Source organism: Anabrus simplex, chromosome 6, assembly GCF_040414725.1.
Source record: "Anabrus simplex isolate iqAnaSimp1 chromosome 6, ASM4041472v1, whole genome shotgun sequence".
Lineage (NCBI taxonomy): Eukaryota > Metazoa > Arthropoda > Insecta > Orthoptera > Tettigoniidae > Anabrus > Anabrus simplex.
The window spans coordinates 285,449,094-285,475,574 of NC_090270.1; the positions used below are offsets into that span (position 1 = coordinate 285,449,094).

The window sequence follows — 26,481 nt, forward strand, 5'->3', positions numbered from 1 at the left end:
TACGTTTGTGATCCAATAAGTTCGTTTTTATAATCTTAATAGTGTCTTTTATAGGAATGTTCGTGTATATATCCTTAATGTCGAAGGAACTTGTTACGTGAGAAGAAATGAATTTGAAATCTTTAACAGCATTGCAAAACTCCTTGGAGTTTTTTTATTGATGTTTTGGTATACAAAACGTAGTTTTGGGTCAAGAACTTATGAATAAATTGGGATATTTTGTATGTGGGACTTTTCCAAAAATTAATTACAGGTCTCATAGGTACGTCCTTTTTATGTAATTTAGGCATAGCTCTTGCTTTAGGAAGTCCTGGATTCATATTTATGAGTTTTTTAATTTCATTGTCATTAGAAAGGAAGGAGATTTGCTTCAGTATCCCTTTTAAATTCCTTTGAATTTTTTGGGTGGGGTCTTTCTCAATTATCTTAAACTTGTTGTTAGTGAAGAAAGTTTCTGTTTTCTTAATGTAATCGGTTTTATTTAATATTACCACTGTTCCACCTTTATCAGCTTTCGTTATAATTACATCATTTTGTTTCATTTTATGCTGAAGATCTTTCTCAGTCTTTGTAAAAGTGGAATTAGTCAGAAAACCTTTACTTACGGTGGGGATTTCTTTCTTTGCTTTGTGTCGAATGTCATTTTGAATGTCGACTGGAAGGGTCTGTATGGCCGTTTCTGTTTCTGCTAAAGTTTGAATTAATTCTTGTCTGTTGTTGAAACTATGCCAATTGTGATTTGGCCCTTTGCCTAATATTTGTAGTTCTTGTTCTGTAAAAGATGTGTTCGATAAGTTTTTTACAGGGGGTAGAAGTTTATTACAATTGAAAGATGTTTTAGGTTGTGGCTTATTTTGATTTGTTGAAGAATTGTTTTTTAGGTTTTCTAACTTCTTATTCAATGTTGCTGTTTCTTATGTATTAGACTCTCTATTTTATCTCTGCTGTATTTTTGCACGGAATCCCATTCTAATGGTACTAAGTTTATTGATGCAGAAAGGTGCGCTAGGTAAAGTTCCCGATTAAGGAAGGATTTCTTCCTGTACATAAATTTCATTTCACGTTTAAGCCACAAACGGTTACCTGTTCTCTGTGTTGAAATTTGGAATACTGAGCGTATGTTGTTTCTTTGTGTCCCTTTTAAAAAATTAGGAATTAGATTGTTATTCAGACATTCTGTAAGGAATAATATATCTGTGCTTACTTTTGCGAGACTGAAGATGGAACTGTTTTAATTGGCTGATACAAGCATCAAATTTTCCAGTGCACTGCAGATAATAAGGTGGTGTGCATTTGAGCTTCACACCACATAATGCAGAAAGTTCCTTAAATAGTTGACTTTCAAACCATCGGCCTTGATCCATGACTACGTTAACTGGAACTCCAAACCATGTCACCCATAGATCATAGAATAATTTGGCTACAGTATCCGCTATAATGTTTCTCATTGGTATTGCTTTCCTCAGTAGCGAGCTATGCATATTAGGCAATAAAGATAGCCTTCAGAAGACAAAAGTGGGCCAACAATACTGATGTGAACCATGCTGAAAATTTTCACTAGAATCTTGGAAATGAATGACTGGCGATTTGGTGTGTCTTCTTATTTTACTTTTTTGACATCACATACAGGCTCAAGTCCATTTCTTGGCATCACTCTTTATACCTGTCCAGGTAAATTTAGAAGGCTGCATGTTCAAATCACATTGTCAGTGTCCTAATCACATCGGAGTCACCAGTGATATCACAGGAAGATTCAAGCTGACAGTAATTAACTTATAAATGCATCCATATTCTTTGTTTTTAGTCTATTTATTTCTCTCCAAGTAAACAACAATTTCTCAACAAAAGAAATCAAAGCTATTTATATGTATGAACAAAATCAGCAATCTCTATGCCATTGGCACATTTTAAAGGTAGGTGTTTACTGTTTAAGACAGGTCCAATGATCAGGTCACCACTCGAACATGTTAGAGCCACGTCCGTTAGGGGTTGCCTACAGGTCTTAACAGTCTGGCTTCATGGTTAAATGGTTAGCGTGCTGGTCCAGGAGATCCCATGTTCGATTCCTGGCAGGGTCAGGAATTTTAACCCTCACTGGTTAACTCCAATGGCTCGGGGACTGGGTGTGTATGCTGTCTTCATCATTAGAATTCATCATAGGTAGGGCCCCATCATAATAGATGTGCAAGGTTGCCCACTCAGTGACAACTTGAAATACCTGCATCAGGCTTCTTCGGAGACCACACCTCATTTATTTACAGGTCCTTACCATACCTTACCACCTTTAGAGGTACATACCTGTTTTCACACTCTTCAACAATCCCATCCTATAGGCTGTTTATATTTCTATTTACCATTTCCTGCTGATCATAACTTCTTTTTAAAATTTCTCCATGCCTCCTTTATCAACCATATCACACTGCCTAATAGTCCAACTTTCACAACGTTCCTTTCTATCACATTTAATTTTAACTATGACCAAAATAGCTTCATGATCACTCATACCATCTATCACTTCAGTTTCCTCAATAAAACTCATCTGATTTTATCAGCACTATGTCTAGAATAATTTCCCCTCTAATTGGTTCCACCAATTACTGATTCAGCTGTCCTTCCCAGATTAACTTGATCACCATTTGTTAGTCATGCTTTCTGTCATTCACATTCCCTTCCCAGTTAACATTTGATAAGTTGAGATCATTTGCTACAATAACATTCCTTTCTGTGTCGTTCCCAATATTGCTGATTATCTTATCAAATAATTCCACATCAGTGTCAGCACCAGTCTAGCCAGGTCTGTACACCCCAAAATCATCAAGTTGCCTATTATCTAGAGGGATAAGTCTTACACCTAGAATTTCATATTTCACTTCTTTAACTTTTCATAACTTAAACTAAAACTCCTCCTCCTCCTCCTCCTCCTCCTTATAGTAATATATTGTTTTGGCTTTTAGCCACATCAGTTGCAACTAGACCCCTCCAAGTACACAGTAGGTTGACAACATAACAAGACTTTGGGGAAGCTTTTTCATAACATCAGTAAGACACCAATCAACTTCAGGGATCCCTTAATGAACAAAAATTCAAGAGACCCATTTTCCCCAAATTAAATCAAATGACAGTTCTCACCATGGAAAAGAAGAGCAGCTGAAGAGAACAGTTTCTTAATTAAGAAGTAACATCGACATGAAAAAGTCCTTTTTTAAAACTTTCATTGAATAATGAACAACTAAGAAAAACGAACAAATCACATATGAACAAAAGTGTTGTTCACCAACAAATATTTGACATCTATTTAAGTGAATATGAAATTGGTTTAAATTAGGTTAGAACATAAGCAGATCCATCTTCCCTTTCCATTTCACTGCCCCACTCAACCTCCCAACATACTTTAATTATTTTTATTTTTATCTTTTAAAATTTTGTTTTAAGCATAACAAAAGGTACTATTTTATGATGGTTCTTTCAGAAGAAGAAACTTCTATGTAATTTCGCCTAAGCAATGTTATGTAGCTGAAGATGTTCATAAGGAATGAAACATTTTTTACAAATAATTAATTTGCTTAAAGCAAATCTATAGTATCAAACAGGTAGAAGTTAACTTTTATTGACTTAATGTAAATAAGATTTGATACAGGAAATGAAGCTGATTTCTTGCAATAAAGGGTATGTTCCGAGCTGTCAGTGAAGAGATGGCGTGGAATGACATTAGCGGACGAATAAGTTTGAATGATGTTTTTAAAAGTAGGAAAGATCACAATATGAAGATAAAGTTGGAATTCAAGAGGACAAATTGGGGTAAATATTTCTTTATAGGAAAAGGAGTTAGGGATTGGAATAATTTACCAAAATTTCCAAATTCTTTGCAATTATTTAAGAAAAGACTAGGTAAACAACAGACAGAGAATCTGCCACCTGGGTAACTGCCCTAAATGCGGATCCATGGTGATTGATTGATTGATTGATTGATTGATTGATTGATTGATTGATTGATTGATTCTCAGCCATGATTCCATTCCTATTACAATATCTGATATATATAAATATTAAATTACTTAATTCTATTTCCTTCTTTACAATACTAAATGGATGTGGAACAAGGTAGTGGGAGGAGAGAAGGGAGGAGGAAGTAGGTTCAGCAGGTGTCAGCAAAGTTAAGGGAGACTGGGAGATGAGGGAATCTAATGGGATAGTGTGTTGTGGCTCTGGTCATGGATGGCTTATTAAGCATGTGGGGAAAATGTGTGGAAGAAGGGAATCGGGGTGAAGTATTATCCAAGAATTAGGTTAAGAATGATGTTGAGGGAAATAGAAGGGAAAAGGAGGGTAGGGAGAAAGTGGTAATGGATACTAGCATAGTTGGGGATGAGTGGGATCTGGTTACAGTAGCATGGCAGAAGTTTAAGGAAACAATTTTATGTCATCCTTACTTGATTTCCTGCTTCCTATACTGTCATATCTGCTCCCTAGTCTACCCCGTTTCCCTGTGTATAGCTCCCTGTAACTCTTCTAAGTAAACCCTGAACTTTCATGGAGCATTGTGTTTGAGTGAAGGCCATATTGATGGAGATCTCTACTTTTTACCCACCTGTTAGGATCTACAAATCTCACTCCCAGTTTCCCACATGCCCATTCCATAGTCTCTTTTAAATCCCCCATCACCATCCAGTCAATATCATTCCTCCTACACAGTATCCCATCCCATTCGTAACAATCTCTGTTTCCTTAAACTTCTGCCATGCTACTGTAACCAGATCCCACTCATACCCAACTATGCTAGTATCCATTACCACTTTCTCCCTACCCTCCTCTTCCCTTCTATTTCCCTCAACATCATTCTTAACCTAATTCTTGGATAATACTTCACCCCGATTCCCTTCTTCCACACATTTTCCCCACATACTTAATAAGCCATCCATGACCAGAGCCACAACACACTACCTCATTAGATTCCCTCCTCTCCCAGTCTCCCTTAACTTTGCTGACACCTGCTGAACCTACTTCCTCCTCCCTTCTCTCCTCCCACTACCTTGTTCCACATCCCTTTTCCTATCCTCTATGTGGCCGTTGTTGAACAGCAATGAACAGAAATCAGTGAAGCAACAGAAGTCCTTGTTATCATTTAATTTTGTCTTGTCATCATGTTGGGTAAACAAAAACATTTAAAGAACTGAAGTGTTTGTGCAAAGCAAATTATTGTATGTAGTTTTCTTATTTAAAAATTATTAATTTAGGCCTATGAAGAAATGGACTATGAAGAAGATTTAAGTTCTTTTACATTTCCTGATTTAAATCGTATTATTTTGTAAAGTATAGAAAGGGATGTGGAATTGTTATACATGACTTGTGAGGCAGGGTGTGCCACGTGTAAGTGGCCCTTTCCTGTCATTTTGTAATATCCGCTAAGATGCAAATTCAGCAGAAAGGATTATTCTAGATCATTGTCATTGGCCAAAGTACAAGTGTTTTTATTGGCCATTATATTAGGATTTTTAATTTGTGAATGTGGCAAACTGGAGTGTTGCTATTGGTTATTTTGTAATCACTTGATTTCTTGTTTGTGGCTCCTCGCGTGTACGAGTTAATTTGTCCGTGTCTTTGAATTTGGATCACTACAGCGGCGGACGCGTTTTGCATCCGTCCCACAATGGGTCTTCAGCTGGTAAAGGTAAGTGCTATGTTATTGCCTTATGTTATTTAAATGCATTCTTGTGTTTCGGACCTTTCCCACTTAATGTAACTTCAGTAATTATGTAGAATTTCATCTTGTGTGCCAGAGTTTCCTCTAGTTTTCCACATTTTTCCAAAATAGAGCATTTGTATGACTTAGCTATTAGGCTAGTCCGCAACGTGTTGTTTTGAGAGGCAGACCTTCTTTTCTTTTTTTTTTTTTTTTTTTTTGCTAGGGGCTTTACGTCGCACCGACACAGGTAGGTCTTATGGCGACGATGGGACAGGAAAGGCCTAGGAGTTGGAAGGAAGCGGCCGTGGCCTTAATTAAGGTGCAGCCCCAGCATTTGCCTGGTGTGAAAATGGGAAACCACGGAAAACCATTTTCAGGGCTGCCGATAGTGGGATTCGAACCTACTATCTCCCGGATGCAAGCTCACAGCCGCGCGCCTCTACGCGCACGGCCAACTCGCCCGGTGACCTTCTTTTCTAACTCTAGTTGTAATTGTAAGTAACTGTAAACTTTCTTGAATAGTGTAATTAATTTTGTTTCGTTCGAGGTTGCCTCCTTTCATTCCGTAAATTTAACTTTCATGTGAACCTCTATGCCAAAGTTTGTTTGTGACCGAAGAGCTTAATTGTTTCCCTTACACTCTTTTGTTTTGTGTCTCAAGTATCAGTTAATCCACAGTTCATTTATGTGTTCATTTATAATTGTATGTTCATTTTCTCAATAATTATTTGTCTGTTGGGTGTATTATTGTAAATCTCTTCTCCCCCCATAACGTCATACCTTTCCATGGACCTCATAGGGTTCCAGCACCTTCCACTCTCCTCTCTTAGTTTCATTTTTAGGCCTGTAAGTGTTCCCTCGAATTTGATTTAATTTTGAATACCGATATTGATAGTTTTCTGTCACGTTTCCATACTCTGATGTGAATTCACTGCCACTGTGTCATTTTACTATTTCTTTATTCACATTTTATGTCAACATTTATTATTATTATTATTATTATTATTATTATTATTATTATTATTATTATTATTATTACATTTATTATTTATTTGTGTACGCACTCTAACCTACGGTTACACTCTACTCTACATTTCCCTTTTCTGCTGTTCCCTTTCCTCTTGGCCTGCCCCTCCTCTGTAGCACTTTACTGATCTCCATCTTTGCTCTGCTGTTCTGCCTGCAGTTACACATACTGATTCCTCACCGATACCTCTCCTGGGCTAACTCCCTGAGGAAAGCCCTTAGCCTTCATTTTCCTTCCTCTTATAATATTATCCCACCTGTCTTATATAACTTCTTCCCTTTCTTCCCCTCTCTCTTGCCTTCCTACTGTATCCTGTACAATGATTGACCTATCTTCATTCCTGTCATCCATTAACCCTTGATCACAAACCTCTCCCACAACAAACGTTATCACTAACCATTCATCTGTGGAACTACGCAAATTAAACCACCAATATCTGCAATTGTCACCTTTATACACATAACAAAAGTAAACCAAAACTTAAAAATACACACATACAAGCATACTTTTCTATTTTTGGAGTTCTAAACTTAACTACTACATTGAATGCACTTGTTCGATTCTTGGTCACTGCACATCTCCAACATAACCAATATTTTAAAAAACATCAATTTCAATACGTTGACAAATTTTCTCTCTTTCACCCTGTTCTGGGTTCAATCTTTCTACCACTGCATTTTCTCTGAAAACATCAATCAGCATCACACTTAATGACCATTGTAAAATTGAATTGTGTCCTACTTTAAGCATGTCTTATTAATATTTGCGAATTATGATTCATATTAAGAGATCTATCTATTTGCTCTTAACTACTTACATGTCACTTAAACACTCTATTCAGGTAACTTACTGCCTAACTGCAAGCAGCGCAAAAGAAGCTAGTCTGCAGCTTTGAAGGAGAAAAGACACATGTTGTCTTCTTGTAGGGTTGGTCTTGTTCAGGTTCACATATTTCTGCATTTACTTTGAGTATTTCACCTAACATTGATCCCAATGGCCGCAACAAAGTTGGCTACATAAGCTGGTGCCAAAGGTGAGGCGTAATCAGATCATAACTCAGCTGCTGTACATAGGTCATTCACGAGACTGGTTTTTCTCCTTCCCTCAGAATATTATGGCAGTATATTATATAACTATTGAATAGGAACATGTTGATTATGTAGAAAGAAATAGTTAAAAGGCAGTGTTGGGTCTTTCTTCTACAATCCATACTGTCATGTTATTACTAACCATTCATTCCTCAGATAACAGCAGTTCCATAAGACTAAAATGAAATTAAACACAAAATAACTTCCACGCTTTCTCAGATTAGGATGCATACTGAGAAAGGTACCAAGAAGGAAAACAAAAGTGGTACCGAAAGGGTGGGAAAAGAACATTCATTTCCCCGCACATCGTCCAGGAGATGAATGGTTAGTGATGTAGGGTAAAAAGCCTAATTATCTCTTCCCTCATCTTCCTTAATTCCTACTCACATCCACAATCCCTATACCTGCCTTTCTCAGCCATTCTTTAAGCCTTCAATGAAATGTGAAATAATATATAGAAATATCAATAGAAATAAAATACTGGATTCTATGGATAGAAGTATATATGTGAGAGGAAGGAAATACTGTACACAATAGAAAGATTTCCCCCACAATAATGCTAATATTAAAATACTAGGAATAACAATCTAACTATAGAAATGTATATTTGCACTAAACATATATATATATATATATATATATATACTGTATATACATAAACAGATATTTTTAACATTATTTTATTTTAATTTTTTGAATTTTATTTAATTACTACTACTTGCAAACAGAAAAAGCAAGCAAGATACTTCTTCTTGTAGTGCCTTCTCCATTACTGAAGGTTGGCCACAATCACAGCAAAGTCTGTACGATGTTTGGTTGTCCTCATCAGTCTACTAGAAGCTAATCCTGTCCAATCCCGTAAGTTCCTCAGCCAAGAGTGTTTCCTTTGACTGCAACCCCTACATCCATCACATTTACCCTACATGATCAGTTAAAATAGGTTGTACTTTTCATTCCTCATAATACGCCCAAGGTAGCGCAACTTTATTTTCTTGATTGTACACATCAACATTCATTCTCTCCTCATGCGTTTGAGTACGGCAGCATTGGACACGTGGTCAGTCCACAAGATCTGTAACATCTTTCAGAACACCCACATCTCGAAGGCATTTATTCTTTTAATGGTATTATATTTCAGAGTCCATGTTTCAGTGCCATACAGAAGCACTGAATATACATCTGATGAAGTTGTGACGTGTCTCCAAGCTGAGGCTTGTGTCACAAAGTAGATTCCTCATTTTGAGATAGCTAGTATGAGCCATTTATATTCATACATGGATCTCTAAATCTGGATCTAAGTACTCAGTAACCCAGCTGCCAAGGTACTTAAACTTCAGCATTTGTTCAATTAGTTCCTCATAAAAGGTCATAAGAATGTGCATGTTACGTGTCCTGGAAACGGCCATCACCTTGGTCTTGTCAGTGTTAATTTTGAGACCAAGTTAATCCCCTTCTACTGCAGTACTGTATAACAAAATTAGCTACACTACAATTTAAACTGCACTTAAGCCTATCCCAAATTACAACATGTTAACTGAAACAATAGAAACCTACTAAAGAGCTACCGTAAATTCCTGGAGACATTTTCCCCTTCTACACAAAAATTATGCAATAATAAAGCAAGCACAATCATTTCTAATAAAATAACTGCACTACAATAATTCTAAATTGTGTTCAGAGATATCTTAATTACTCATCCAATAGGTTAACTGAAACTGCAGAAATGTAGTTAAAACTTATCAGAAAGTTTTTATTTCTACAAGCTAACAGAAATTAAAACTGACCTTAAATGCTTAAAGATTGAGGGTGCAAAGCATGAAGTATGCCAGAGACTTAAACTACACTGGACTACAAATAAGTTATTGGAATACAGGAATCCAAGCGTGTTAAATTTATGATACAGCTTTCTTAGGAATCAATTACGGTTCTTTTAATCCAACAATTCAACATACCTCACCAGCAATAGTATTACCCAAACTTAAACTTCCACCATTTGCCAAATCTGCAGAAACAGAGATTTTGTTTGATTCTTGCATCTTGTAGATAATGGACACACAAACCAATGGGTCTTCTGGTATAAATGTCATGCTCCGTAAAAGTCCATGATTAGTGGACAAAGTTAGCATTGGTTTAACTGGTTCTGTAATTATAAGTAACAAATACAATTAATTGATCATGTAATGACTTTTAAAACAAATTCAAATTTGAGTTTATTTAAATTTTGAGCTTCATTTACCAGCTAGTCAGAGATGTTTTTCATGATTTTGTTTATCATAGATTTTACAGACCATTATTTCCTAATATATGCTTCTCTAAGACCTGTAATTAAAGAGAAGGAAATGTATTAGAAGTACCGGTGCTCATAGTATATGAAAATCAGAATTTTCAAAACCACACTAAGGTTAAAATAATTGTTTCAATCAGTTGCTGAATTTTACCAACAGAGGTTGTTCAAAAGTACCCCAAAGAGGTTCAATATATTGGATAGTAAAATCCTTAACCTCCTGGCTCAGGTTCTTTTCCAGTGCACAGATAAGGGCCAAACTAGAGTTTAGATCTTTTGATAAATTTTAATCAAGACCGACCATAAGGCTCTCACCTTCAAACTCAAAACAGATATGGCAAGTGGGCACGTGAGTCACTAGGCACTCTTTGTCCAACAGTTTGATTTAACCATGGAGCACTGTTCGGGGAAAATGAATGTTATTGCTGATGCCTTGAGCAGAAATCCGAATCCTGGGGAAGAATCTATCAGGAGAGGAAGACCAGGAAATGTTGGAAAAACGAAGGAACATTGAAGAAGAACAGATGAATTATCCTGTAACCTGTCTCATGATAGATTACTTTATGAAGGAACTTCAACCTGGTACATCACAATCCAATGAGGCAGAAAAAAAGGCAGCATCCTATCATTTTTTCAATAATATTCTCCACAAATTTGTACATGAGAAGCACACAAAGTTTCAGATTGTCGTGACCCCTAACCTTTAAATACTATAGATTTCATTTGGGTAGCTCATCATATGACAGGACATGCAGGGATCGATAAAGTTACTTCTGTATTACAGAAAACTTTCGTATGGCCGAAGTTAAGAATGATGGTACAGAGGATGCTCAAAACCTGTGAGATCTGCCAGTGCAAAAAGCCGAACCCCTACCTACTCAGACAAGCTCCGAATCCCTTGTTACCAAGTAAACTGAGAGAGTTATTCGCTGTAGATTTTTATGGGTGTTTGCTCACAGCTAGTGGAGGTCTGAACATTCTGGATTACATGGGTGCATTTAGTATATTCATAACACTGTGCCCTGTTCAAAAGGCCAACACCAGAGCAGTAATCAGCCAACTATAAAACAAAATTATTCTGAGAATGGGCAAATCCAAGAGCCTTCCAAGTCCAAGTTTACCTCTTCAATTTTCAAAAGGGAATTAGAACGACTGGAAATAAGACACAAACTCTCTAGCATTCGACAGCCAGAATCAAACCCCAGTGAGAGGGTAATGAGAGAAATTGCTAAGTATTGCTGAGTTTATTGCCCCAGGGAGCATTACAAGTGGTTGAGCATGATACTCATCATCACTGAGTGTATTAACTCCACACGACACAAATCAACTGAGCAGATTCCATCTGTAGTCCACCATAACAAATAACCTAGAAGACCATGGCATGAGGTCATACCATGTCCAAGCGAGCCGAGTCCATCACCAGAGATGTGTGCAAATGGCAGCAGAACACCTTAGGGCACAGGCTGAACGATGGTTAAGAAGGACTAGGAAGAAATGGTTTCATCGGCCTGTAAGGGTAAATGAATGAGTTCTTGTCAAGAGACCGGCATTCTCAAACCCTCCAGGAAGGTTTTACCCCAAGTTTGCTGAGCTCTACATCAGACCCTATTGTATTATTCAGAGTTACGACAACAACTCATACAAGGTGCGAAGTCTGGACGGCACAATAGAAAAGATGTTCAATGCGGTGAACTTGAAGGTATACTACCCGCCGGAACAGTTTCAAGCAGATGGAGACCAGGCAGACGATGAGATGGAAGAGGAAGTAGAAGAAGAAGAAGAAGAAGAAGAAGAAGAAGAAGAAGAAGAAGAAGAAGAAGAAGAAGAAGAAGAAGGTGATGTTGCAGGAGAAGAGGATCCTGTTGACCAGTTCGAAAGGGAAGCGGAGGTGAAGGTGACAACGAGGAAGCAGTAAACTTGCTAATTTCAGACAAGGTCTCGCTGGAGAGCAAGGAAGGTAAAGAGAGAGAGAAAAGTGACTGCCACATGAGTCAATGAAACCATAGGAAATTCCTTGCCTTACTGGATGTTTTTTACCACCGGAGGAAATAGCATGAGGAACTGCTGAATAAGGTCAAGAGATCAGAGAATAGCGAAGGGAAGCACGAAGAAGTTAATTGATGGCGTTAAATAACCTGATTACTTAAAAAATACATGTCTATATTTTTTTCATCATTATGGGATGGCTATGAACCATATAATTCATAATGAGAGAATATAGTATTTAACACATCAGGAATGCTGTGCCAGGGAGTCAAATTTAGGATGGCACGAGGGGGGCAGAGCAAGCCAGCATCGGTGTGGCAAGATGTGTTGAGAGAGCAAGAAGTCGAATGTTGTTAGTGGATTCACATGTACCACCCTGATAAGAAGATACACGGCAGAAAGCAGGACTAGCAAGTTATGAAATTATGATGATAACTACTCCTATGAGTTCAATTCAAAGAAACCAAAATGATTTCATCCTAATTTACTGAGTGCTCTGGACTCATCTGATGTGTTAATATTCATCGCATTTATTTATATGACTTGATCGGAATGAGCGTGGGAACCAAGCTCTCATCTGCACAAAGGGATAGTGTGTGTATCTTGGGGGTTACCCTTGTGTGGCGTCACTGTCTGAACTAATAAAAAGGCAGCGCTAAGTGAAAAGGGGGTCAATTTATTCTTTCTTGTTGTGGAAGTCGGATGTGAAGGAGGCTGATTTGGGAACTCGCACAAAGCACAAAAGGAATCAGTTTCAGTATATATAGTATCGAACAATGTTAATAACTGTAGCCTGGAGAAATAGCCAGTACCTGATATAGGAAGTGTATAATTAATAAACTACAATCCATAGCCTGTGCGCGACAGTGCGCTGTAGAATTGGTCAAGTAACTTACTACCTGTTAGGCCATTTTTTCAGACCTAACTTGTAACATGCAGAAATAAGAGTGATTGGAGTGTGCTAACTGGCATTTTATCTGTGTGTAGAAAACTGCAGATATCACAATGCAGGAAACTATGACAAGAGCTGTTAGCACGAGACTGTCCAACAGTCAACACTCAAGCAAATGGCATCACAATTGACCAACACCAGGAACTGAGCCGAGGACCAGCAACCCAGGTTGATGATAGCAAGATGTTGGGCTAAACCCAATATACCAGAGACCGACATGGAGGAGCCGTGAGGTCACCATGTTACAGATAAGTATGAACATAATTTTTTAGCATGAGATAGGGACAGTTAGCTTTGCATATATATATTTCTTTTGTAAATAATCATTCACTAAGCTCACATGGTAATTATATAATTATGTTCAGGACTTATGCATGTGTAGTAAGTGTTTTAGCTTTGTACCACCTGTTTATGGTAATGAGGGAGTTAGAGTGAATTAGGTTTGATTAATTGTCATGTAAAATAAGGTTATTCCTTTGGGGAATCATTGTATAGAAGTTTTGCGGAGCTAGGGTCGTTGAAACCTAAAGGCCGTAGAAGCCTTTTAAATATCGTGTGGGAGACCCTTACTGGAAGTGCCAGGCAACCTAAGAAAAGGGACTGCATGCTATATGATTCTGCATGAGTTTAACAGGTATGCAGAAGAAGCTGAGGGCCATGCATCCTCAATGTTGTATTAGAGCGGGTCATCAAAATTATACCGGTGAAGTTTTCACATGGCTTTGCACGTGGCATGAACTGGGGTCCAATGCATGAAGAGATAAAGTTTACGAATGGTATTCAGGATTATTTGAATGCCCTGAAGCAAGGTCTGGCATATAGGCCTAATGAGTCTGAGAAAGAGACTCCCGTGTAAGAGAAATGTTTTATTATGTTATTGAGAGGCCAAAAGTGCCCGCAGTTTGAATAGAAGGCATGAAGTATACTCAGCTAAGAGCCGCATTGGAATACTAGTTAGAAGGGACCCATTTGCCACGTGACGGAACCCATATGTGAGGGAAGCTCGGCCGGGTAGTTGTGTATCTGCTGATGTAATGTTTTGTTTATAACCATGAGAGAGAGACAACCTTGTAGAATCTTTTAACATGGGAAGGTCGATGCCATTATGCAGTGAGACAACCCAGGAGAAAGGCGACTACTTCACCAAGCCCGCAAGACCAGTGTATTACTTTGTGATTTTCTGTGATGTTTTTATTGTGTCTTTTTTTAGTGGTATTATTGTTTGTCATTTGATTGTGCATTGTTAGAGGGATAGCATGTATACATTCTAGGGGTTTTGAGTTCTACTCTCGTCCTTGACTATAAGCATGGGCTCATGTTAAATTCAGTGCCTTTTGGGGGTATTTTGCATTTGTGTGATATTTACCAGGTTCATGGGAATTATATATGTTTTAGTTTCTTTATGTGCGAAGTGTTCTGCTCCTTATCTCATGAATCAGGATGTTTTAAGTACGATGATTATAGTCAAATCTGTTCAAACTTATCAATATGTACGACGCAGTGTTTATGTAACGTCCCTACGGTCTCTGAAGTAATTAATTTGTTTTGCTGCCACCTCTTGGCCACTAATGATATACTTGTAATATATTTGTACTGAGTTATGGGATTTTTAATTCTTATTCATCCAATTTTTATGCTTTTTCATTAAAGTTTAGTTTTATGTAAATTCTTATCCTCATTCACTCACACAAAAGCAACTCCTGTCCCACTTACATCTTTAAGATTTTATTTGGTGTATTTTGGGATCTAGTCAACAAACGTTCTGGAGGCTCTGCCGCTGAACTAGCCAGGTCAGAAGAGGACAGGAAATTTCTGCAATTTGTGCTTTCTCATGCTGTGACCCACCTTTGTATTATTTACTTATTTGTTGCCGACCCAGTAAGGTACAATAGGTACAGTTATCTTGGGACATCCACAGGAAATGGCCAGTTTCTACCCGGAAAGTGCTTTGAGAGGTTCATTGTGGTTTACTACTTTATTGTGAACAGCGTTCTTATGAACTGCTGTTTTTTAAAGTAGTTTTAATAATTTATTTGTGAACAAAATTGTCCCTTTCCAAATGTAGAAAATTGGACAGCCAGTGCCATATTTTTAATGAAAAATGGACTGACGACTATTTTTTGTATTGAGAATAGTGGGAAAGTAATGTGTATGATTTGAAAGGAAAATATCTCAGTTTTTAAAGAATACATCAGGCGACATTATGATTTGAAGCACAAATCTGTATATAACAAATACGATGGGGTATTACGGAAGGAAAAGATTTCATATTTAATGAAAGGTCTCACAGCTCATAAACAGATGTTCACGAAACAGATCAAGGAAAATATTATTGCTATCTGCGCTAGTTATAAAGTTGCACACTTATTAGCCGTGAAAGGGAAACCATTTTCTGATTGGGGAAATTGTGAAGAACTGTATACTTTCTGTAATAGAAGAAATATGTCCTGAAAAGAAACAACTAATAAATTTGGTCAGCTTATCTTGAAGCACAATGACGAGAAGAACAGAAGAACTCAGGGCTAATTTGTGCTCACAACTACGCAAAAAATCTAAATCATTCGAGTGCTTTTTGTTGGCTTTGGATGAAAGTAATGATGTCTGTGACAAAGCACAACTTTTAATTTTTATTCGTGGGATTGGTGAAGTGTGTGAAATTACTGAGGAGCTGGCATCTTTAAGAAGCATCCATGGAACTACAACAGGCGAGGATTTGTTTCTCCAACTGAGTGAAACAATGAAGGATCTCGATTTAGGAAGGGATTGTTTGGCAGCTAAAACAACAGATGGAGCAAGGAATATGAGTGGTACAAAAACTGGATTGAATGGAAGAATAAGGAACAAATTTACTAACAGAAATACTGATATGCCTCTTAAATTACAGTGCATTATTCATCAACAAGTGCTATGTGGAAAAGTATTAAATTTACAAAATGTGATGGACACAGTGACATCCACAATTAATTATATTCGATCACATGGACTCAAGCACCGGCAGTTCCAGACATTTCTGGCTGAAATTGTTTGTGATTATGGCGATGTAATTTATCATAGCGAGGTACGCTGGCTTAGTCGTGGTAATATATTGAAACACTTCTTTCATCTTCATGAATAAATAAGCACATTTATGAACATGAAACAGAAAGAAGTGACAGAATTTGGGGACGAAAAATGGATGTAGGATTTAGCAATACTCACAGAGTTAATGCCACATTTAAATATTCTGAATAAGGGATTACAAGGGGAATACGTGCTTTTAAATGAAGTGTATAGTTACGTGTTGGCATTCCAAAATAAATTGAAATTATTTTGATAGCGATTAGAGAAGGGAGAGTTCCCACAATTTTCATGTTGTACTGAGCTTCAAGAAGTGAACTAAAACAGTTCAGTGCCATATGATCGGTTTATTAAGTTAATTGACCAACTGAAGAATGAGTTTGAAACGAGATTTAAAGACCTTTCTGTGAATGCGGAGAAAATTAATTTGTTCGAAAATCCATTTGGAGATTCACAACTAAGTACTTTTTTATTTTCCACCTTGTTGATACATTAATTACTTGGGCAACTTATTGGTTAAAAGTGGTGCATGTTTTGTACATTATTAACATCTTCATCCACATAACACTGTTTAGATGACAAATTCATATATGACAAAGTATCCACACTTGAGAGGAAGTGTCCTTAAAATTAATTACAGATCGAATTAATTGAACTTCAATGTTATTCCCAATTAAGGGACAAGTTCATGGAAGGAAATCTTATTAACTTTTATAGGGCACTTTATAATAAAAAATTTCAGCTTTCTTAAAATTTGTGAGAAAATTCTTGTGCGTATTTGTGAGTGCTTACACTTGTGAACAAACCTTTTCAAAAATGAAGTTTATAAAATCGAAATTATGTTCCCGGATTAATGATGAACTCCTACATTCCATACTGAGGGTGGCTGTTTAAAATCTATCTCCAGACATTTCAACACTGTCACTTCAAGCGAAGGCCCAGGCCTCTCATTAATTGCTATGTTTATCCCAAGTTACAGAGTATTGTTTACTTTTCTCAGTTTGTTTTGTATTGTAGTTCAGGTTATTGTTTATGTTGCCGAATAGCCATGTGATACTGGGTGTGTGGATATATTTGTGTTAGGGAAGGTCGGTGGGGAGAAAACAATGTGGCCCCCAGTACGTTTGGGAATCTGCCATTTGGTCCGCCAGCAAATTAATTTGAGCACCCCTGCATTATAGTAAAGCTAAAGGAAAAAGGCTAATAATTGGTAAAAATAAAGTTAATATTGTAACTGGTTTCTTGCTTAGGTTAGGAATCAATCATAGAACAAAAAGCACTCGGCCAAACTCGGGGTTATTCAGGACATTTTGTATCTTTGCCCTCATGTAGAAAATTATGAGTCGACTCAATATAACTCGTATTTGGAAACTCTGCCAACTTGAGTTGTGAATGAGATGGGATGCAAAAGTACATAAACAACTATTATTCTTATAATTGAATGAATATTCGATAGTTGAACTTGAGTTCTCTTCATAGCATATTAAAAATTGATCAGTCAATGAACAGAAAGCACTCGATCTCACTTGGGATGCGAGTTCGTGTGTCTGACTAGGGTAACTTGGGAGCGCATCAGCGAGTGAGGTCTTATCGCAGTTAGCCATGATTCATCTGGGCATCCTCTGATTTCCTTACTCGAGTTACAACAGAAAGTCACTCGAGCTAACTGGAATACATGTTTGACTCAAGTTAAACGATTTAAAATATTTGACTCGTCACACCACAAGTCCAGAGGACCATCATGAGTCGCAGTAACTTACGTGTAATTTATTGTCTCTGTATAAGAGTGCCAGTTCTTTTCATCTCATCGTTAGGGGTTGTAGGATAAAAAATAGAGTAGTATTGTAGTGTAGTCGTATATTAATTACCTTATTGTTGTGTGATCTTTGAGTACTATCCCAGACAATATATCCCTCCGGTCATTTATTTTTTGCAAATAAGTTATTTTATTTTTATTTTCATTTTTCCGTAAAGAATGGCTAAGGAGCGCGAGTGTACGAAGTGTGGGTGTGGCGAGGCATTGAGGGGTATGAGGAGGAGTTGGAGAGTTTGAGGGAGATAAATAGTATTCTCACAGAAGACAGGAAGGAAGATAGGACTCCCTCAAACAATGTACATGTTACAGTAGGTGTACAAGAGGGAGGGGAAGGAAAGGGGGGGGAAGTTGTAGAAGACAGGTGGTCTAATGTTCTAAAGGGAAGGAGATTGCAGGCTAAGGGCTCAATTCAGGATCAGAATTCAGGGCAGGTGTCTGTGCGAAATTGGAATGAGTCACTCCTTGTAGAACAGCAGAGGGAAGATGAGGGACAGGGAACTGTTGCTGAGATGTGTGGAAGTAGGAGGAAGGAAAAAGGTAGGAAAGGGAAATATAGCGTAGAGAATAGGAAAAGACAGGTGGAACAGGGTCATGGGTAGGAGAAAAGGGAGGAGGAAGTAGCTTCTGCAGCTATCAGGCAAGATAGGGCTGACCAGGAGGGGAGGGGATCAAATGAGATGAGTAGTGTTGAGGCTCTGGTCATGGGGGATTCCATCGTTAGACACATGGGGAAAGTGTGTGGAGGAAAGGGAACCAGGGTAGAATGTTATCCAGGAATTAGGTTGAGGCAGATGTTGAGGAAAGTAGAAGAGAGGGAGGAGGGGAAGGAGAAGGTGGTAGTGTTTCACGTTGGTACCAACAACGTAAGGCAAGCTGATATAAGTACCAACATAGTTGCAGATGTGTGGGATCTGATAAATGTAGCACGGGTGAAGTTTAAGAAAGCGGAGATTGTTATTAGTGGAATACTGTGTAGGAGGGATGCTGACTGGAGGGTGATTGGGGATTTAAATGAGACTATGGAGTGGGTATGTGGGAAACTGGGAGTGAAATTTCTAGATCCTAATGGGTGGGTAGGAGACAGGGATCTGCGCTCAGATGGCCTTCATTTAAACCGCAGTGGTACGTATAAGTTAGGAAATTTGTTTGGAAGGGTAATAGGGAGGTACATTCAGGGAAACGGGATGGCCTAGGGAGTGGTGATAAGGAAACAGGGAACTGGAAATCAAGTAGGGATGACATAAAATTGTTAGTGTTGAACTGTAGAAGTATTGTAAGAAAAGGAATAGAATTAAGTAATTTAATAGATATATATTTACCAGATATTGTAATAGGAGTTGAATCATCGCTGAGAAATGATATAATGGATGCAGAAATTTTCTCACGGCACTGGAGTGTGTATCGTAGAGATAGGATAGGAAGGGTAGGAGGGGGAGTGTTCATTCTGGTGAAAGAAGAATTTGTAAGCTACGAAAAAGTTAAAGATGAGGCACATGAAATTCTAGGTGTAAGGCTCATTTCTAAAGATAATAGGCAACTTGATATATTTGGAGTGTACAGATCGGGAAAGGGTAGCACTGACACAGATTCAGAATTATTTGATAAGATAATCAGCTATGTGGGAAACGACAAGGAAAGAAATGTGATTGTAGTGGGAGATCTGAATTTACCAGATATCAATTGGGAAGGAAATGCGAACGACAGGAAGCATGACCAAAAAGTGGCAAATAAGTTAATATGGGAAGGACAGCTGATACAGAAAGTGATGGAACTAACCAGAGGGAAAAATATCCTGGATGTGGTGCTGATAAAACCAGATGAGCTCTATAGAGAAACTGAAGTAATAGATGGTATTAGTGATCATGAAGCTGTTTTTGTCGTAGTTAAAAATAAATGTGATAGAAAGGAAGGTCTTAAAAGTAGGAGTATTAGGCAGTACCATATGGCTGATAAAGCAGGCATGAGGCAGTTTCTAAAAAGTAACTATGATCGGTGGAAAACGGTAAATAAAAATGTAAACAGACTCTGGGATGAGTTTAAAGAAATTGTTGAGGAATGCGAAAACAGGTTTGTACCTTTAAGGGAGGTAAGGAATGGTAAAGACCCACCTTATTATAATAGAGAAATAAAGATACTAAGAAGGAGGTACAGACTAGAAAGAAATAGAGTAAGAAATGGGTGTGGAAGTAAGGAGAAATTGAAGGAACTCACTAGAAAATTGAATCTAGCAAAGAAGGCAGCTAAGGATAACATGATGGCGAGCATAATTGGCAGTCATACAAATTTTAGTGAAAAATGGAAGGGTATGTATATATATTTTAAGGCAGAAACAGGTTCCAAGAAGGACATTCCAGGAATAATTAATGAACAAGGGGAGTGTGTATGTGAGGATCTTCAAAAGACAGAAGTATCCAGTCAGCAGTATGTAAAGATTGTTGGTTACAAGGATAATGTTCAGATAGAGGAGGAGACTAAGGCTAAAGAAGTAATAAAATTTACATATGATAACAATGACATTTACAATAAGATACAAAAGTTGAAAACTAGAAAAGAAGCTGGAATTGATAAGATTTCTGGGGATATACTAAAGACAATGGGTTGGGATATAGTACCATATCTGAAGTACTTATTTGATTATTGTTTGGTCGGAGGAGCTATACCAGATGAATGGAGAGTTGCTATAGTAGCCCCTGTGTATAAAAGAAAGGGTGATAGACATAAAGCTGAAAATTACAGGCCAGTAAGTTTGACATGCATTGTATGTAAGCTTTGGGAAGGCATTCTTTCTGATTATATTAGACATGTTTGTGAATTTAATAACTGGTTCGATAGAAGGCAGTTTGGTTTTAGGAAAGGTTATTTCACTGAAGCTCAACTTGTAGGATTCCAGCAAGATATAGCAGATATCTTGGATTCTGGAGGTCAAATGGACTGTATCGCGATTGACCTGTCTAAAGCATTTGATAGGGTGGATCATAGGAGACTACTGGCAAAAATGAGTGCAAGTGGACTAGACAAAAGAGTGACTGATTGGGTTGCTAGATTTCTAGAAAATAGAGAATTAGAGTAGGTGAAGCTTTATCTGACCCTGTAAAAATTAAGAGGGGAATTCCTCAAGGCAGTATTATCGGACATTTATGTTTTCTTATATATATATAAATGATATGAGTAAAGGAGTGGAATCAGAGGCAAGGCCTTTTGCGGATCTTGTTATTCTCTATAGAGTAATAAATAAGTTACAAACTTGTGTGCAACTGCAACGTGACCTCGAGAATGTTGTAAGATGGACAGCAGAGAGCGGAGAGATGGCGTGGAATGACATTAGTAGACGAATCAGTTTGAGTGGTGTTTATGAAAGTAGGAAAGATCACAATATGAAGATAAAGTTGGAATTCAAGAGGACAAACTGGGGCAAATATTCATTTATAGGAAGGGGAGTTAGGGATTGGAAGAACTTACCAAGGGAGATGTTCAACAAATTTCCAATTTCTTTGAAATCATTTAGGAAAAGTCTAGGAAAACAACAGATTGGGAATCTGCCACCTGGGTGACTGCCCTAAATGCAGATCAGTATTGATTGATTGATTGATTGATTGATTGATCGAGTTTCGTCGAGTTATGTTACCTGGCAGTGATACAACAAGTGAAAGCACTTTCGTCCTTAGGTTTTGCACAACAGTGTATATATGCTAGTTGTTGTACACATCTTTGATTGAACTATTACTTAGCATAAGCATGATTACATTTCGGTTGAATCCTCATGTTCTGAGGTACACAGGTGGACAGCCTCTCACTATCAGTGACTTGTAGTGACAAACTTGCTTCCTGACTCTCCCGGGCCCTGTGCAGTTTCATATTTTTTATCTGGGCTGAGTAACTCAGATCATAGAGAGACTCCAAGTTGACAAGTTCAATTCGGGCTCAGTCTGGTGGTGTAAACAAACTCCTGAGGGGCGAAATTCAGTTCAATTCAGGCTCAGTCTGGTGGTGTAAACAAACTCCTGAGGGACAAAATTCAGTTCAATTCTGGCTCAGTCTGGTGGTGTAAACGAACTCCTGAGGGACAAAATTCAGGCACCCTGACATCTCCAAAAACCATAAAAGTAGTTAGTGGGATATAAAACTAACATTATTATTATTATTATTATTATTATTATTATTATTATTATTATTATTATTATTATTATTATTATTATTATTATTATTAACATTGATACTTTCATGGCCCATATTTGTAGACATGATATGGGCTTTTGGGCTTATGCCATGTCAAGAAAGCAAAGTGAAACTCTACGTTTCGCAGAGAACTTTGCTCCGCGTCTTCAGAAGAAAATCTCGAAAATTGTTGTAGAAGACTTCCTTGTGAACTGTCAAGATTTTCTTCAGAAGATGCGGAGCAAAGTCCTCTACAAAATGTAAATGAGTTTTACCTTATTTTCCTGACGTCTCATAACCCCAAAAGCCCACGTCATGTCTAATACTATTATTATTAACACTATTAAATAATAATAATGTTATTGACTTTACGTCCCACTAACTACTTTTATGGTTTTCAGAGTCACTGAGATGCCAGGATTTAGTCCCGCAGTAGCTCTTTTACGTGCCAGTAAATCTACCCTCACGAGGCTGGCGTATTTAAGCACCTCCAAATACCACCGGACTGAGCATGATCGAACCTGCCAAGTTGGGGTCAGAGGGCCAGCGCTTCAACTGTCTGACCCACTCAGCCTGGCTATTATTATTATTATTATTATTGATCATAAGCTTATTTTACATTTCATCTCTTCTAGTATGAAAACCAAGTATTAGGTTAATTTTCAAAAAGTACAGAGAGGTGTACAAAGCAATTTAAACATTGCTGGTATGATTACCACAGAAATTCGCCATATGATTTAGTTATTGGTTCTTGGACTTAAACTTTCAGAAGACCACCACTGATGTATATCTACCCCCTTAGTCCCATTTCCTGATAAGGGGTTGGGGATGGGGTAAGATGAAATTACACAGCATGCTTTTACAGATGGATGCACTTCCTGATGCCAACATCAATCAATCAATCAATCAATCAATCAATCAATCAATCAATCAATCAATCAATCAATCAATCAATCAATCAATCAATCAATCAATCAATCAATCAATCAATCAATCAATCAATCAATCAATCAATCAATCAATCAATCAATCAATCAATCAATCAATCAATCAATCAATCAATCAATCAATCAATCAATCAATCAATCAATCAATCAATCAATCAATCAATCAATCAATCAATCAATCAATCAATCAATCAATCAATCAATCAATCAATCAATCAATCAATCAATCAATCAATCAATCAATCAATCAATCAATCAATCAATCAATCAATCAATCAATCAATCAATCAATCAATCAATCAATCAATCAATCAATCAATCAATCAATCAATCAATCAATCAATCAATCAATCAATCAATCAATCAATCAATCAATCAATCAATCAATCAATCAATCAATCAATCAATCAATCCTGATCTGCATTTAGGGCAGTCGCACAGGTGGCAGATTCCCTATCTGTTGTTTTCCTAGCGTTTTCTTAAATGATTGCAAAGAAATTTGAAATTTATTGAACATCTCCCTTGGTAAGTTATTCCAATACCTAACTCCCCTTCCTGTAAACGAATATTAGCCCCAATTTGTCCTCTTGAATTCCCACTTTATCTTCATATTGTGATCTTTCCTACTTTTAAAGACACCATCCAAACTTATTCGTCTACTGATGTCCTCCCACGCCATCTCTCCACTGACAACTTGGAACATACCACTTATAATACCAATATAATGGTCCGTTATTGGACATACCACTTAGTCGAGCAGCTCGTCTCCTTTCTCCCAAGTCTTCCCAGCCCAAACTTTGCAACATTTTTGTAACTCTAGTCTCTTGTCGGAAATCACCCAGAACAAATCAAGCTGCTTTTCTTTGGATTTTTTCCAGTTCCTGAATCAAGTAATCCTGGTAGGGGTCCCATACACTGGAACCATACTCTAGTTGGGGTCTCACCAGAGACAAATATACTCTCTCCTTTACATCCTTACTACAACCTCTAAATACTCTCATAACCATGTGCAGAGATATGTACCCTTTATTTCAATCATATTTATGTGATTACCCCAATGAAGATCTTTCCTTATATTAATACCTAGGTATTTACAATGATCCCCAAAGGGAACTTTCACATCATCCATGCAGTAATTAAAATTAAGAGGACTGTTCCTATTTGTGAAACTCACAGCCTGACTTTTATCCCTGTTTATCATCATACCATTGCCAACTGTCCATCTTACAATATTATCGAGGTCATTTTGCAGTTGCTCACAATCTTGTAACTTATTTATTACTCTGTACAGAATAACATCATTGCGAAAAGCCTTATCTCTGATTCCACTTCTTTATACATATCATTGATATATATATATGTAAGAACATAAAGGTCCAATAATACTGCCTTGAGGAATTCCCCTCTTAATTTTTACAGGGTTAGATAAAGCTTCACCTACTCTAATTCTCTGAGTTCTATTTTCTAGAAACAGAGCCATCCATTTAGTCACTCTTTTGTCAAGTCCAATTGCACTCATTTTTGCCAGTAGTCTGCCATGATCCACCCTATCAAATGCCTTAGACAGGTCAGTCGCGATACAGTCTAATTGACCTCCTCAATCCAGGATATCTGTGCTCTGTGCCAGGCAATAAATAAGAGGAGCTAAATTGCTGAACTAATATTCCCATTTATTTTTTACTCTTTCAGAAAAAAATTGAAACAAAAATGTTTATAAGTAATAAATTAACTTTGGCATGGGTAATTTACCTGTAAAACCAACCAACTGGGAGATACACTGAATTTTACTTTTTGGGCCCTTTTTGAAGCCTCCCTCCCCCCTTCTGCTGAATTTTTTGAACATAACATAGCTAAGATTCTACTTGCCCTTATGCCAAACTTAAATTCAAAGCTTCATGAAAATCCCTCTATGTGTTCTGACATGACCCTGTAATAGACAGACAGACAGACAGACAGACAGACAGACAGACAGACAGACAGACAGACAGACAGACAGACAGACAGACAGACAGACAGACAGACAGGCAGACAGACAGACAGACAGACAGACAGACAAAAATTAAATTGAACCTGACAGTGGCTATTATTTGTCCTATCCAGCATACAAACCAAGGATCAGGTTAATATTCAGAGAGTGCAGAGAGGACAACTATTTTATATACATAGAAGATAAATTAGAAACTAGTACTATGAACATTCATGAACTGAAGGTAATTACAAATTAAGTACACTGTGACCAGTGTTTTACCAGATCATAAGCTTCAGTTATTGCATGCATCAGTTCCCCAAAGGCACACGTAGTCAGACACAGGCTGCTGACAAGGAGATCGTCTAGGGTTTAATCTTCATTGCATTAATAACTAATACCCAACTAATACCCAATCTTGTTGTAATTGGAGCTGTGCTGTGTGCCAGGCAATATATAAGAATATTTTTTGAACTGGCTTGCATGTTTCTGCAAGAAATCAATCAGAGTTCAAGATCAACCTTATTTATGTATGTACAAACAGACTATTCAGTAAGTCTTTTAAGTTTTCAGATTAATTCTGAGTTGTTTCATGGTTTCTGGAATATAAGACTGGCTTTTCTTTTTATTTTATAGTGAAGTGGAAAATAAGGATAACATACCAGTAAGGGATTGTTTGCAGGTAAATGTTGTTCAACAGAAGAAGCCACAACAATTTATTGCAGACAAAAACTTTGTTTTGAAGGACTTTATTACTATTTCAAGTGAAAGAGACACTTACTTTAAGATAATTTGATTTATATGTAGTTTGATAGTTCGGGATCTCTCGTGATGAATTTGAAGGCCGCTGGTGGCGCTATTATCAATTGAGCATGCCAAAAAGGGGGAATGATAATTCACATTAATACTGAGAACGTGTGTGTAGAGTTTCATGACATTAGCTGCAACGATGCCAAGGTAGATTGGCCCTTACTGGGAGTGCTACATAACAGAACTTTCTGGTGCTATATATAGCTATTCTGCAATCCAAGGAATGTGCAAGAAGCTTGATTTCTTGATATGAAAGAACAGTATCAAAGCTGTATTGAATACCAAAGACAAAGGCCAACTGAGCTTAATTCCAGAGGGGAATAAACAGGCAAATCCACGGCCAGCCACCAGCCGTACACCAGAAATGGTGAGGAAAGTGAAGGCCCTTGTCTCAGGCAACAACCCTGTCCCCCAAAGGACTATCACACATAAGTTGGAGATGTCTGTTTCAACAATTAACACCTTAATCAACAAGGAGCTGCAATTAGGAAAGTGGCATAAGCGCTGAGTTCACAAGCTGTTGCCCCGACACATGCCGGAACATTGCACTAACGCAAGAAAGCTGTATGAGGGCTATCTGGCAGAGGACAGATGAAAAATGTGGTGATATTAGATGAAGCATGTGTGTGTGTACCTTAGTGACATCACATCACTGTTATTGCGATGATCTCAGTATACAGAAATACTAAATATGGTACATAGGATGTTGT

At 37.5% G+C, this 26,481-nt stretch overlaps 1 protein-coding gene across 2 annotated transcripts in view; it reads right to left on the reverse strand.

Annotated features, from left to right (window-relative positions):
* The window catches only part of LOC136876466 (uncharacterized), a 468,653-nt gene that overhangs the window by 202,889 nt on the left and 239,283 nt on the right, over window positions 1–26,481 (reverse strand). For both annotated transcript variants that reach the window (XR_011018471.1, XM_068228445.1), the window contains exon 10: window positions 9,751–9,938. Coding sequence is in view for 1 of the 2 variants with exons in the window: in XM_068228445.1 (XP_068084546.1) it covers window positions 9,751–9,938 (188 nt within the window). In the remaining variant the exon portion in view is untranslated. The remainder of the gene's footprint in view (window positions 1–9,750; window positions 9,939–26,481) is intronic.